The sequence below is a fragment of the Orbicella franksi genome, chromosome 7 (assembly GCF_964199315.1).
Source record: "Orbicella franksi chromosome 7, jaOrbFran1.1, whole genome shotgun sequence".
NCBI lineage: Eukaryota > Metazoa > Cnidaria > Anthozoa > Scleractinia > Merulinidae > Orbicella > Orbicella franksi.
The window spans coordinates 31,481,334-31,495,391 of record NC_138151.1 but is presented as its reverse complement, the minus strand read 5'-3'; the positions used below and the strand labels follow the sequence as shown (position 1 = coordinate 31,495,391).

General features: G+C 38.8%; 1 protein-coding gene, 1 long non-coding RNA gene and 1 pseudogene across 2 annotated transcripts; 2 read left to right on the top strand and 1 right to left on the bottom strand.

Moving 5' to 3' along the window:
* The first annotated feature begins 92 nt into the window (after positions 1-92).
* Positions 93-5,921, top strand: LOC145491738 (TM2 domain-containing protein 3-like). Its single transcript, XM_081470988.1, has 5 exons — positions 93-495; positions 1,094-1,186; positions 1,966-2,032; positions 2,846-2,921; positions 3,480-5,921. Exons 1-5 carry the CDS (start codon positions 145-147, stop codon positions 3,646-3,648), a joined length of 756 nt encoding a protein of 251 aa, XP_081327114.1. The 5' UTR covers positions 93-144; the 3' UTR covers positions 3,649-5,921.
* A 1,337-nt stretch (positions 5,922-7,258) lies between these two features.
* Positions 7,259-8,093, bottom strand: LOC145491986 (uncharacterized). The gene is made up of 3 exons (XR_014049906.1): positions 7,776-8,093; positions 7,611-7,681; positions 7,259-7,333 (listed from the first exon to the last, which is right to left on the bottom strand). It is a non-coding gene; the product is annotated as an uncharacterized LOC145491986 (long non-coding RNA).
* A 3,412-nt stretch (positions 8,094-11,505) lies between these two features.
* On the top strand, positions 11,506-12,955 carry LOC145493728 (uncharacterized; annotated as a pseudogene).
* The last annotated feature ends 1,103 nt before the right edge of the window (positions 12,956-14,058 follow it).

Genomic DNA, 14,058 nt, shown 5'->3' with positions numbered 1-14,058 from the left:
TTAATATTCTACGTAAATCAAGAGATAGGACACAACGCAGGTTCACCCACCATCTTGGAAATGATACAATAGTCACGTGGGTACCTTGAGATCGAAAAGTCGCTGGTGCCCAGTGTTTTTCATTTTCCTTTCTCTGTACAAAACATGGCGGACCTTGTGGGGGTGACTTATCATGTCCTAGTCGCTTTTCTACTGAAATTTGCTCTTCAATATAACATTGCAGCACAGGGAAACAGTGAAGCTGCGCCAGCTATCCAAGTGACAGTTACGAGTTCGCAGTCTGCGGCAAGTTTGTCGTCTGTTTCACCCACCAAGACAACAGCTATCAAAAATAATTCTTCAGGAGATATTGATTGGTCAGATTTACAATGCCCAGACGGTGTTCGATGCCGTGATCTTGGGGCTTCTTGTATTCAGTGCGAATTTAATTACTCATGTATTTACGGGAAAGACGTTGAAGTACAATGTAAAGCAATTAGCTCAATTAAATGCACGGTAAGTAAGCGTTACTCTATTAAGCTTAAGCTTACATGTATTTTTAATGTTGTAACTTAATTAAGTTTGAGCTTAACTATGTACATGTATGTTCACGTACAAACTTATAAAGCAAAAACAGTCAAATTTTATTCTGACTAAATATTCTTGACAATTCTCCCACAAGTTTTGTAAGTTGGGAAAATAACAAAAATAGCTCGAAACATCTGATTTCCATGGTCAAGAGTTTGTATCAAAAATTAATAGTACCATTACTGCACTGGATTGTGAGTAAGCTTTTATCAGTTTTCCAGTTTATTATATGGCTAAGTCTTTGAGTAATGTAATAAATTCTTTGTTGACCAAGTTTGTGGGGTAACGATTGCTGGATATTGGCCTCGTTCTCATCTTTGTATGTGTTTATGGACCTCGAGTCCATCTTGGTCCATAAACACTTCAAGAAAGAACTTGGCCAGTATATATATCCAGCCATCTTTATTTCAATTTATCTTATGGTAGGAGAAAAAATAAGGAGGTTAAAAATCAAACTTCATCAGCAGCAAACTAAAACAAATTTACACCCAAGGACAATAATAAAATTACTGTTGTTTCTGTACAGGGTTCTCAGAGTTTTAAGAGGACATTAAACTGTAGATACTGTTATCAAATGAATCCTGATAACTACATTTGCAAGAAGCAGTCAGGATGTAAGGTAAATATCTGGTCATTATTTCAATTAACAGACTTTACAGTCACTGTGACAGAGGTAGTTTACATCGAATTTACCGTTAGTATGAGGACCATTCTTAGTTTGTATTAAGCAAACAGGTCAGGTCCATATGGGAGACTGAATGCAGTGAGGTCTGTGCACACAACCGAGGTCAAGATTCTCCCATACAGACATACTAAGCTCGGTTAATAAGATGTTGATGATATGGCAAACAAGAGAAATTTAGTTTGTTTAATGAAATTGGTTTGTACTAAATGATGTTTTGCTTGCTAACAGCAATGAGCTGAACTTAAATCTGCCAAAGTTTGCTCGCCCTCTTTGCGTTCTTTTCACTTCCAAAATATGAATATTTTCTGGAACTAATATTTTTAGAAGAAAACAGTCAATATTTTTGTATTTTAGTTTGCAACTTTTTTACTGCAAAATGTAATCGGTCTAGATGCCGGTCTAGATAGGAGAATCTACGCCACCGTCACTATTGATTTCAGCCAATCAAATTCATGAATTTGGTAGTTCCCAGTCCTTGTGAGACACAGCCATGTAATAAAGGTTGAATTAATCAGCCCTAAGTCTCAAGTGACAGAATCTATCAGGCACAGCAAGTGGCTCTACAGAATAACAGACTAGTGGTGGTTAGGGTGAGGGTTAGGGTTGCTTTGAATGTAGCTTTGAAAAAGTCAAGACATCAAAAATTACATGGGATCCATTGAATTCAAGATGGGAATTCATGTCACTGTTTTTGTTTGTTTTGTTTGGAATAGGTAGTGTCCAGTCCCCAGGAAAGATATCAAACAAACTGTACTGTAAAAGACAATGTACTTTGTCTTGGTAAGTTTACATAAAAAAGATGTCATTTATTGACTCTCAGGCTAAAGGAACTATTATAATAATATTATTATTGTTTATCAACACCAGTCGTGACCTGCTCTCTCATATTTTCATCAGGCTGATATTTGCATGTTTCACTGTTCAAGTATTGAGTCTTTCAATTGCCTATGTCCGTTGTGATTGGCTTATTTAGTAAGTTATGACTCTGGATTTGGTTCATGATGCTCAAGTGAAAACCTCTCTAAACTTCTCTAAAAAAACAATGAGTTACATTGTATTATTTTTTATATATATTTGATGATGTGCTACTGACTATGACATTCCAATTGTATTATAAAACAATGCTTGATACGTGGTAATTACATGTATCACAGTTATGAATTGGCTAAAGTAACACTTGCATGACCCTGTTCATACAGCTGGACCTTATTTCAGTTTGTTCTGCGGCATAATGTAATATGGATTGGATGACAGTCCATTGCAGGGTTACCCCCCCCCCCCCGGCATTTATTTGCTGGTACTCATTTAAACACCTGGGTGGAAAGAGGCACTGTGATCTAGAGAGTGTCTCGCCCAAGAACGCAATGCAGTGACCCCAGCCAGGGCTTGGAAATCCAGAATGCTTGATTCAGAATTCAGCCTGTAATCATCCTCAAGATTCTTAATCTGACTACTTTATACTAGTTCCTCATCACCATAGAAGAGTTAAAATAGCAGCAGCGAGGTCTTAGTAGCTGTGTTAATGTACCAGTATTTCCTATGCCATTGAAAATACGGAACTACCTGTTCTTTATTGTATGCTTTGTTTCTAAGGTAACCGTACATTTCCAAAATTGTTGTCATGCAATTGGACTTCAGGTTACAGATGGTCTACTGCTGTATTACTAAGGTAACCAAAGACATATTTTGTAACTATATCAGTGTTGATAAACGTAGCTGGCTGCTGCGGAAAATTCCCATCTCTTCCATCTCATTTGATTCTTTAGAAAGAGATTGCAAAATCAACCAGCTACTGTACTCCAACAGTAAAGCCACCTACCTTCAAAACTTTGTGACAGCCTTGCAGTATGGTATTTTATTACATGACTAAGTTAGTTCACAGGGCCAATAACTAAAATCAACCAATCAGATTGCTCCACTGCTGGTCTAATGTTCTCTCAGTATTGGACTGGGTACTGTCTTGATTGATCCCACATGATCACTCTTGAAAATTGGTGGTTTTAAGGCTAACATCTCTGAAAGATGAACTTTTATAATTATGTCTGAGGGTATTACACTGTACATAGTCAAGGAGCATCTTTTTTGGCACCACTCATTAGGGACGCATAATCTAAGTGTAATTAAAATTGATTACAATTAATGAACTTGCTATGATAATTATCTCAATTTGTAGCCAGAGCCTTCTTGTTTTCTTGTGAAAAGAACTGTTATCTCTTTCTCTCTACAGCTTGACTCTTGGTGGTTTTGGTGTGGACCGCTTCTATTTAGGACACTGGAGAGAGGGTCTTGGAAAGCTGTTCAGCTTTGGGGGCCTGGGAGTGTGGACCCTTGTGGACCTCATTCTTATTATCATTGGATACGTTGGACCAGAGGATGGCTCCCTTTACATATTCTAGGTTCTGCTACATTGCAGAATGGGTCTTGGAAATTCCAGGTCCTTGGAGTCAGTTTTGACCGCACCCTGAAAAAGTTGGACCATGCCATCTCAGGACCTGTTGGGCCTGAGCTCACTTGAAATATTCAAGAATGTTACTACAATGCCAGAAGAACTTGGTCTTTGGCAGCTTTCTACGTAGCCTTAGGTTCCTAGGCCCCAGTCCTTATCTGCACTACTACATGCTGCAGATTTCAAGATGACCTTTAGTCCTGTACGACTACCACTTTGCACTGCTGGAGTGGAAGGAAACATTTTCCCAAACAACGTGGAAAAAACTCAATAAAATGAATGGTCAGACACGTGGATTTTATCCACAGGAGCAAAAAGTAGAACCTTAATGCATGGCTCAAGATTTGGCTGAAGTCAAGAGAAAGAATTAAAAGTTAGATTATTTTGTATTTGAATAACTATGTCCTTTGAATTTGGAGTAGTGGTAGTTACTTTGAGAAAATAAAACAGAAGTGGACTGTCTTTGTTTTGGATCACAGAACAAGACAAAATAATTAATCATGTGTTATGAAACACATTCTAAATAGTTTTACATGTAAGAACTGTGACATATATGTTACTGCCCAGTCAGATGCTCTATAGTCCAGCCAAGTACTGCTATTGATAATGTATAGACGGATTGGAAATATAATTTATTAATGGAGACTCTCTCTATTGAATCAATATTCAGTTGTCAATTGACAGTTATGTTGGAGGGCAAAAGAATGTTGTACATTGGAAATAACTAACATCAATTTAGAATTCTTGAAATAGTTATTTAAAAGCATTGCATACTTACTGTAATTTAAACTTTCGACAACTTGATGGCTTCAGTTTAAACGAATACCAAGTTGAGGCATTCGGTCGGACGAGCCATAACAAAAAATTAATTTAGCTCGGGTATACTACAAACTAACATGAACTCATACTTAAAAATATCAGACAATAAAATTTGCTTCCTTGTCATATTTCTATGTTGTAACAAATTATGTGTTTACATATGAAGACTATGTGTGCATTGTTTCATTTCCCCTTTAAATACCTATTTTTTTTTTGTATTAATTAACAAACACAATATACATAGGAGAAACTAAACAAAATAAAAAGAGGAAAATAAATCTCCCTACCCCGTTATATACCTTAATGGTATCTATAACAAACTTCTCGATCGTGTTATGCTCTCCGCGCGCCTATTTGTTACGTAATCGGCGCGCGATCACGTGGGTGTCCAATTACAGGTATCCAATTTGAATTGGATACCCACATGATTCGCACGTCAGTTACGCGCGCTTTAATGGCTTCCTTCGCACCGTTTCCTACAGCTTCAAAATTTTTGAAAAGCGTTAAGATGTTTTCACTCAAAAGAAGTTCTCAAAAGACATTTTTAATTCCGAAATTTGTTATAGATACGATTTATTAGTGATTGGACCGAGTGGAGTGCAATTCAGGGAATAATCGTGCTCGTAATTTCAAATCGGCCTCGCGCTTCGCGTCCGTCCGATTTTGAAACTACTCGCGCGACTGCTCCCTGAATTGTACTGTACTCGGTCCAATTACTATCACTAACTTGTAAAATCCCTACCCTTTTATATATCTGAAGCCTGGAAAAGGTACCCCTTTCCGGCGGAGCCTCCCCGTATAGTACCCCCCTTCCCCAGGGAAGGTTACCGATTGTCGAAATGAATAACATAAGAACACTTCAAGGTCACTCATGGTGATGTGTGGTCTTTTCTGATGGATCTGCAGATGTAAAACAGTGACAGCGGTGTTTCAACTCCGTAAGAGCATCCCTCGAAACGGCCTCCTTATAAGATATATTTCGTGCCCCAATTAATATGAATATACCTATTTTTCTACCGACATTGTTGCATACATTCTTAGATTACGGAGAATTTTTGGTTAAATCATCAAGCCGAGAAAATTTGTTTATGACATCACCGTACGAACCCGTATCAACACCATCTTTTCTTGGCGGAAAATTGGGCAGGCAGCGTTTTTCTGGCGGGAAATAGCATGAAAACCGCATTAACCATTTTGACAGAGAGAGTTTGCTTTTGGCGAAACGATTGCTCCCCCAAAGTTTTCCAGTTTTAGAAAAGAAAACTCATTTCTATTGTTATGTCAGCAAACGAAGGCGGCGTTGATATTACGTTTTCAAGACAGGGTTTAACTGAAGCACAATGTGAAAGAGAACGCAAGATGATTAGTGTCATATACTTTAGCCTGCAGAACAGGCGTAATTTTTTGCGTATTTTAGCCGAACATCATGTACAGAGGCGAAAGCGAAAAAAATAACGCGTAATTTTTTTCGCGCACACCCAACCCGATTTTTTTTTTTACTTTTCTCTTATCTTTACGTGAAACCTGCAGTAGAATTAAAGCAGGGGAGTAGCCAGGATTTTTCAAGGGGGGGGGGGGGTGAGGTGCAAAGTAAGGGTACTCACCAGATTGTCATCGTTTTCGCCACCCGTTGTATGTTGTTTCACGGGCACCCCAAGACCTTTCCCCGTCGGCTCCGCCCCTTTAAGAAGGTGAGTGATTTGTCGAGTGTTTCACATAATTATCGTGACGTCATCGTATTAGGAAAGATCCGTTTTCAAAATATTTTCCGTCTACCCTAAAACGTACACTCCGCTATTTTTCAAATTCCTCCGGTTTGTAGAGCACTTTCGAAAAACTACGTTTTCGTGATGGCCTAGCGTGGAAGGTTAGCTTAACCGTACACGAGGTAATAAAGCTGCGTTTTCAAATTTCTCTTGCATGGTGTTGACGGGGCCTGAGACCAAAACAAGACGACTCAACAACGACATGATAGCATAGAATAAAAACAGACATATGTACGACGTTTGACAGTTCAGTATGGATGAAATTCGTAATGTTATATATTAACATTATTTATAATAGGTTGTTCGCTCAATCACCCTGTTGACAATTACGTTGGCATTTTTCAACTTTAACAAGGCAAGGAAGGAATGCCTTTCTATAACTGTACTATCATGGGCTATGCATTGACAACCTAAACCCTGATTACGTTGTAAAATACTTATAAAGCAATAATATCTTTTAAAGTTAGGAGTAATATTAATGAAAAATAGTGTTGATAGAGATGCTAATAGGATACTCTTAATTAAATAACCGACAATGGCAATGACAACGGTGACACTAATCTTATTACTCTATTAAATCTCTATTACCTTACATGACGGAAAACTATCAGCCGCATAGTTTGATGCTATTTGTAATAAGGTTGAAGAGAAGATACACGCTTACATTTATGCTCACAAGTAAAATAAAAACGGTAGATTTCAACACTGAGCTCTGTCAAGGAAATGTAAATATTAATGTGAGATAACAGTTATGAGACGTGTTTGGACAAGACCTTTTCAAACAAAGCACTTATCTTGAACAAATCTAGATGACGTGTGGCCATTGGCATTTTAATATGACGGCTTTTTAGTAAATAAAGTCTACGTATCAATTTCTAACTTTTCTGTTATCTCTTCTGATCATGCACTAAACTTAAAAATGTCGTAGTTCTCACAGGGAAGCCTGTTATCCTATCAACCATGAATCCATTAATGGACTACATCAAGGACTGCTCTGTTCGACGTTCATGTTATTTGCTCCAAGAAAATCGTGTTCATTTTGAGTTTACCCTGTAAATAAAGGGAATATATTAGTTTCTAATACTGAACTGCAAGATTGCACTGTCCGATCTGATCCCTGGATTTGGCTGATAAGGCAAACAGACCACTTGATTCTTCAATAACAATAATACTGGTTAAAAAAGCAAATATTCAGCTGTACAACAAAATTGTAGTCCCTTCTTACGAGACGTTCTTCGAGATATTGAATAACATTAGATAGCTCTCTCCTCAATTTCCAGACCTCAACAAGTGCTGCAACGTAAGACGGAGCCAGCGGCTGACGTACCTGTCATTTGAATTCCTTTTCATTCACATTGTTGACCCTTCCTTCTTGCCATCGTCTTATCGCGCTCTCTTCTAAGAAGAGGAGGCATACTGTTAGCATTGTGGGGTTTAGCATTAAGCAGCCGCGCAAATATTTCGAGATCGCTTAAATAATAGCGAAGCGAACCATCAACTGACGGTGGTTCTAGAGGCGCCAAGCCCGTGAGGTGAGGGTACAAGCCCAAGCTAAAGCGGCTACTTTGAGACGTTTCTCGAGACTTTTCTCATCCGTTGCTGACTCCATGTCGTTTTTACAAGAAATTAGACGCGAATTTTACGAATGAATTATCAAATGCTAAATCTCACAAAGCCGTAGAAAGCTGAATAAATTAAAATACTGCATCATGCCCCCGGGCTGGTTATGGAAAGTGCACATTGTTAATTAAAGCTCTGTTAGCCAATCACCTTCTTGCAAATGTGACAGTCATGTCATTTACACTGACAGCTAAACATGGAAACAATAGATGACTCAGAGGATATGTTTAAGTATTGACCAACAGACAATAACATGCTTTGGTGTCTCGACCCAGTTGTTCTCAAGTAGGCATACAAGCATTTTCAATCAGCTTTTAACAATTCTTCTTTCATCAGATCTATGTGAAAATTACACCAGTGATTGGAAATTTGATTGAATTTTGGTATCATCTATTTCATAAGGCAATCGATATTTCCATGGAAACAATAAACAAGAATTAAAAGTCGGTAAAACTAAATTTTGTACTAACTAGATGAGATATAAAAAGGCTCATACCATTGTCTATAATGTAAAGTGGAATGTACAAGAATACCAAAAATGTAAAGTTCAATATACAAGAAAAAATGCATGTTTAATTTCGAGCATTTCAAGTCAAACATTTTGCATACTAATGGTAAATTCAGATTTCACATTTTTTATTGTTTTTCACTATTTACATATTGTTAACGATCAGTCTAAATATTACATACTAATTGTATTGCTTCAAATAATATCATAATGTGTCCTGATGTTATGTTTTGAAGCTATGAATATTTTGTTGGTGTCTTTTTGATTTATGACTCATTCATCTGTTTGGTATGGTCTAGGAAAACACTCCATCGAAAAACCTTAAACGACGCATGTAAAAGCTCTTTCACCCTTCGAATCAAACAAAAAGACATGTAAGACTTTTGTACCAAATTTCTCGTCTAAAAGTTGAATTTTAGCGCCCTGGATCGACTGTCTGATTGTCCTAAAAATATAGGCACAGGAAACTTCAAACTTCACATTAGACGAACCGTCTGAACTGAGCGAATTACGTTCATGATAAGTTCGGCATTTGACTCAACTGAGTTCGTCCGACTGAATTTAGATCGACCTACACAATCTGTCCGTGTGCTTCAGATATTTGACCCAACGGTCTTTACCCGTTTGCGGGATTGACTCAAAATAATTTGGTTCGTCTCATGTGAATTTCGACGCTTGACCTGGGTCTTAGCGCCCATTTGTGTACACTTGAATATTTTACTTGCGTCTAGTTACTCTCGACGATCTTTGAGTTTTAAGAAAAACGTTTATGAAGTCCTGTAATCATCTACGTGATCTTTAATTACTGTTCATGGAAGTTTTCAGTCAACTTACTCTTAAGTTATCTCCTTTTAGTTCCGTGAATCATAAGACCTCGTGACTCTGTCTGACACTTCATAGCCAAAAAAACTGATAAACTTCTGATCTATTCTCTAGATATCGAGGTCAATTTTTTTATTGAGGGCTTCTGTTACAAACTGGGCGCTTTCTCTTGTTCACAGTTTCGTAGAACAATGAAGATCTAATTCGTGATTTTACTGTGTGTTGAATGAATTATCTTAGATTTCTTACCTATAAATAGTTACATGTAATACTTACTTGTACGGTCAAAAATATGTTTTATTTAAATATTCTAAACAGAGTAGCCCTTGAAGTACTAGACTGCTATCACAGGGGCCCTGACACTTTGGTTGACTGATTTCAATTAATAATTACCCTTTGCTCCTGTAAAGGATTTTACGAAAAGACTGCTTGCAGTCTTCTTGAAGTCTTCTTCCATGGAAACAAATTGACTTATCGTCCCATTTTGACATGAAACTGACTTTTTTCTTTTTTGCAGTGCAGTATTTTGTATACATTTATTGCTACATAAACGAATAGCGCAAAAATCCACGATGGTCTTTTTATTTTCTTGTTGTCTTGTCATGGTCCTGTCTTTTACTAAATTGCAGGGCGAAATACGCGGATTAGCTGGCAGAAACATTCTGAAGCAACAACTATCAACTAGTGGAATCAATTCAACATGCCGTCGATGTCCAGCTCTTTCATGGACAGCGGAGTGGTTACCTTTGACCCCACAGATGAGGAAACTAACCGAACGCCAAAAAACGGTAAGACTGGTAAAATGGCTGATACTCGCAACGAGAAAATTAAGGAAAACGCAATTTGAGAGGAAAGCTCGATCTTCTCTTGACGTTCATGAGCATTCAAGACTGAGTGAAGAGGACACTTGTCTGTGACTGGAAGAACGATCAATGAAGAAAAAAACCCATAAATTTAATAGTGCTGAAATGGAGGCTTGGTCACATCCAGGCAATCATGAACTCATAAACTGAAGTTTGATCTCGCTGTTATCGTAGTTGAAGCTTAATAGCTCTATTCCTGTGTCACGTGCTGTTTTTCTCCTATTTTCTACAGATAAGAGAGAGAGAGAAAATGGGCTTTCAACGTTAGGGCAATTAGTGTCTTAGCTAACGCGTTAAACATTACTTCAAAAACAACATGGTCCTAATTAGGTAATTAGAAACAATGTTTCTGTAGCTACTTGGCTGAAGCATAGTTAGCGCTCACTTGTGGACACTTGATTATTTTACTTGCGTCCTAGTTACCCTAGACGATCTGAGTTTTAAGAAAAGCGTTTATGAAGTTCCTTGACCATCTTTGTGATCTTTAATATTGATAATGTAACTGATTGATTTTGTTCCGTCCGTAATAGGACATGCTGGTTCTGTCTTGACAATAGTTAAAATATCCTTTGAGATCTGATATTTTGTCGAGGAAGAGATTGTTGTTGTTCATCGTGGTAGATGCAATAATAAAGTGTATTATCGTTTGTCTCACGATGTAGCTAGTCACTTGAGATGTAGATCGCGGTGATTCGACTGGTTACTGCTAGTCTTCAATTCTTCAGGCGATGAGGTCGACTGATTACACGGCATCATTTATATTACGAAAATCGGCTGTGATTCGTGGATTTCAATCCTCCCATTGTTCCAATGTTCCGGTGAGTAGCTGTTCCCTCAGCGGTTCGCTGTTGTACCGTTTTCCCGTTGTTGTGTATTGATCGTGGGCATCCATGAATCAGGAATTTCAATTTCACTATCCCTGTTGATGTTATGAAGGTGAAGTGTTATGTGGATAGCTTCCTTGACCTTACTTGTGTACCAGCGAGGATTTCGATCAATAAGCTTGACCTCGGATAGTGGCCGGTCTCGTGGGCGTGTTCAGAAACGACGGAGGTCTGGGTTCTGGCGAGTCGTATATCCCTGTCGTGTTCTTTGATCCTCTCCTCCATAGGTCTCCCTGTTTCCCTGATGTAGACTTTGCCGTACTCGCAGGGAAGCCTGTAGACCACGCCATCAAGTTAAGCTGGGTCGACGGCGTCCTTTGGTCACACTAAGTGTGACCGAAATGTCGTGTCAGACTTAAATAGACAGTGCGAATACCTTGTTGTTCTATGCAGCGGTGGAGAAGCTCCGATACTCCTTAGACATAAGGTAATTTGAACTCTGCCACGGGTTCTCTTCTTGGGGCTGTTCTTGTCTTTGTGATCTTCTACACAAAAAGGAGGTATATCCGTTAGAAACAAGTACAGATGACAGGTGTTTCTTCTCTCCACGATTACTGATGGTTTGGTCACGAGACGTTTGGCCCGGTCGTACAGACACTTCACAATACCGTGCTTTACTGACTGAGGGTGTTGTGAATCATACCCTAGGTACTGATCAATATTTTGCCGTGACTCTTACCAGCGTCCCAGCCACGGAGATATTCGCCAAGGTTGAGTCAGCAGTCAAGCCACTGGATGCGGAACGAGTAGACACAGTCAAGAGAGCTGTCAACACCATCTTTCAAATGGCACAACCAACCACGCCTAACATCACGAAGGAACAGCAAGAGGCTCTAAAATTAAGCCTAAAAGAGGACAACTCCATCATGGTCCTCCCGGCTTATATAGGTCGCGCCAGCGTAATCCTGGACGCTGAAACATATTACACCAAAATGTCAGCGCTAGTTGATTCCGGACCGTACCAGCTGCTCAACAAAGACCCAACAGACAGCTTGAACTGGAAACTTTCCGAGAAGCTACTAGCCCTGTAACGGGATGGACACATACCAGATCAGACCCCGACATAAACAACCTAGGATTAATGGTTTACCTAAGATCCACAAGGCCGACACACCGCTTAGGCCAATTGTGTCATGTGTCAATACTTTTGCTTATGATTTGTCTGTTTTCTTGGCTAACATCTGATCTCCTCTAACAGGCAACTCGAACTTCACAGTGGAAAACTCAGCTTACTTCGCATCCACCATCGTCAGTGAAAAGATCCAGGAACACGAGATCATGGTGTCCTTCAACATAGAGTCGCTGTTTACCAACATACCTATCGAGGGAGCCGTACAAGCCGCGCTGCGGAAACTAGAGAGTGACGCAGACCTGGCTGACCGCACGACACTAACCTCAGCTCAAATCGCGGATCTCTTGAATTTCGTATTAAGATCTACGTATTTCTACCAACAACGAAACCACACAGCCACGGGGAGCCCGGTATCCGCGGTTATTAGTAATCTCTACATGGAGATATTTGAAGAACAAGCAATAGCGTCCGCACCTTGCAAATTTAAGATCTGGAAGCGCTACGTAGATGACACCCTCACCATCCTGGATCGGAATAGAGTTGACGTCTTTCTACAACACCTAAACAGTCAACAATCATCAATCCGTTTCACCATGGGGATCGAGAATAACAGCAAGATCGCCTTTCTCGACAAGTCAGTTTATAGAGAAAGCGATGGCCGCCTCACCACCAGTGTCTACAGGAAGCCAACACATACTGATCAGCACCTAACGTATGATTCACACAGTGAGACAAACGATAATACACTTTATTATCTGATACTTTGTTTGTCAGAAATGCATTAGTTGAAAAGTTCAGGGAAATAAACTTCTGATCTAACTTCTAAATATCTTGATCAATGTTTATAAGAAATTGGGTGCTTTCTCTTGTTTACAGTTTCGTTGGACAGTTAATAAGACCTGACTCGTGATTTTACTGTGTGTTGAATTGATTCAACTTAGGATTATTAAAAATTAATGGTTACTTGTTATACATCGCATTAGATGTTTTTTAACGATTCTAAACGTAAGCTTATTACTATATTGGAACGTTTGGCTAACAACTGAAATAACATGATAAGTACACGATGATAATCTTACAATCTATTAGTTGTTACAGAAACATTCTTTGATAGAGAACTCCAAAAACGCATATAACCAGTCCCTGTAAGTATATTTTTGGAAGGTTTAACAGGTGAGCGAAACTTGGAAGCAAGTAAAATTGAAAGTGACTGTCAAGAAGCGTCTTAAAGAAGACAAGAATGGTAATTTAAAACAAAACAAAGAGAAGTTGTAGATGAAGTAACTCGGTAAATTCTGTTAAATTATCTTTCTTAGTGCAATTTGTTGTTTGCTGATTTATCGGCACGGAGTACCCGCGGTTGTTTGGCTAATCCCCTCCCCTTAATGTGTAGGCTACCATCGACCAGTAATTTGTAAAATGGTAATTTTGATTTATAGAATCTTATAGCTTTGATACGATCCTTTTTTGTTTAATTTCCTGATGCTCATCTGGCATTTACATAAGATTTGCATGATGCAGATTGAACGTACTGTAATTTCGTTATTATCTTTCAAGAGCTTGCGTGCCGTTCCTGTTTTCAGCAGTTTCACTTCAAAGTGTCGAAAGAGAATCACACTTTCTTTGGTTTTGCATAAGAGAGGTTTTGAATTGAGCACCGTAACACCCAAACCGAGGTCATCACTCTGGGCAGTCACAAAGGACACAGACACTCCACTGAACCAATCAAACCTCTAAGCAAATACATGTCGCCGATGCGAAGTGCAGGGAAACCAGCGCGAACGAAAAACGAATGGTTTTGGTTTTACTTCAGATTTGATCGCAAAGTGGCACTAAATTTTTTATTCATTAGCTTAAAGTGAAGTAAAGAATTGCTCGCTTTACAAACAGCATGATATAGCTTTAAAAATCTATATAACATCAAGCAAATTTAGAACAAAACATTAGTTTGATCTCTGAGTTAATAATGATCAAAACTAGCTTATTAGTAATAGTGATTGGACCGG

Bases quoted from the DNA above. Each gene is read 5' to 3' on its own strand.
- LOC145491738 (XM_081470988.1), top strand. From the start codon at position 145: ATGGCGGACCTTGTGGGGGTGACTTATCATGTCCTAGTCGCTTTTCTA. The intron at 1,187-1,965 runs GTAAATATCTGG...TGTTTGGAATAG, and splicing joins AGAAGCAGTCAGGATGTAAG to GTAGTGTCCAGTCCCCAGGA. The intron at 2,922-3,479 runs GTAACCAAAGAC...TTCTCTCTACAG, and splicing joins TCTACTGCTGTATTACTAAG to CTTGACTCTTGGTGGTTTTG.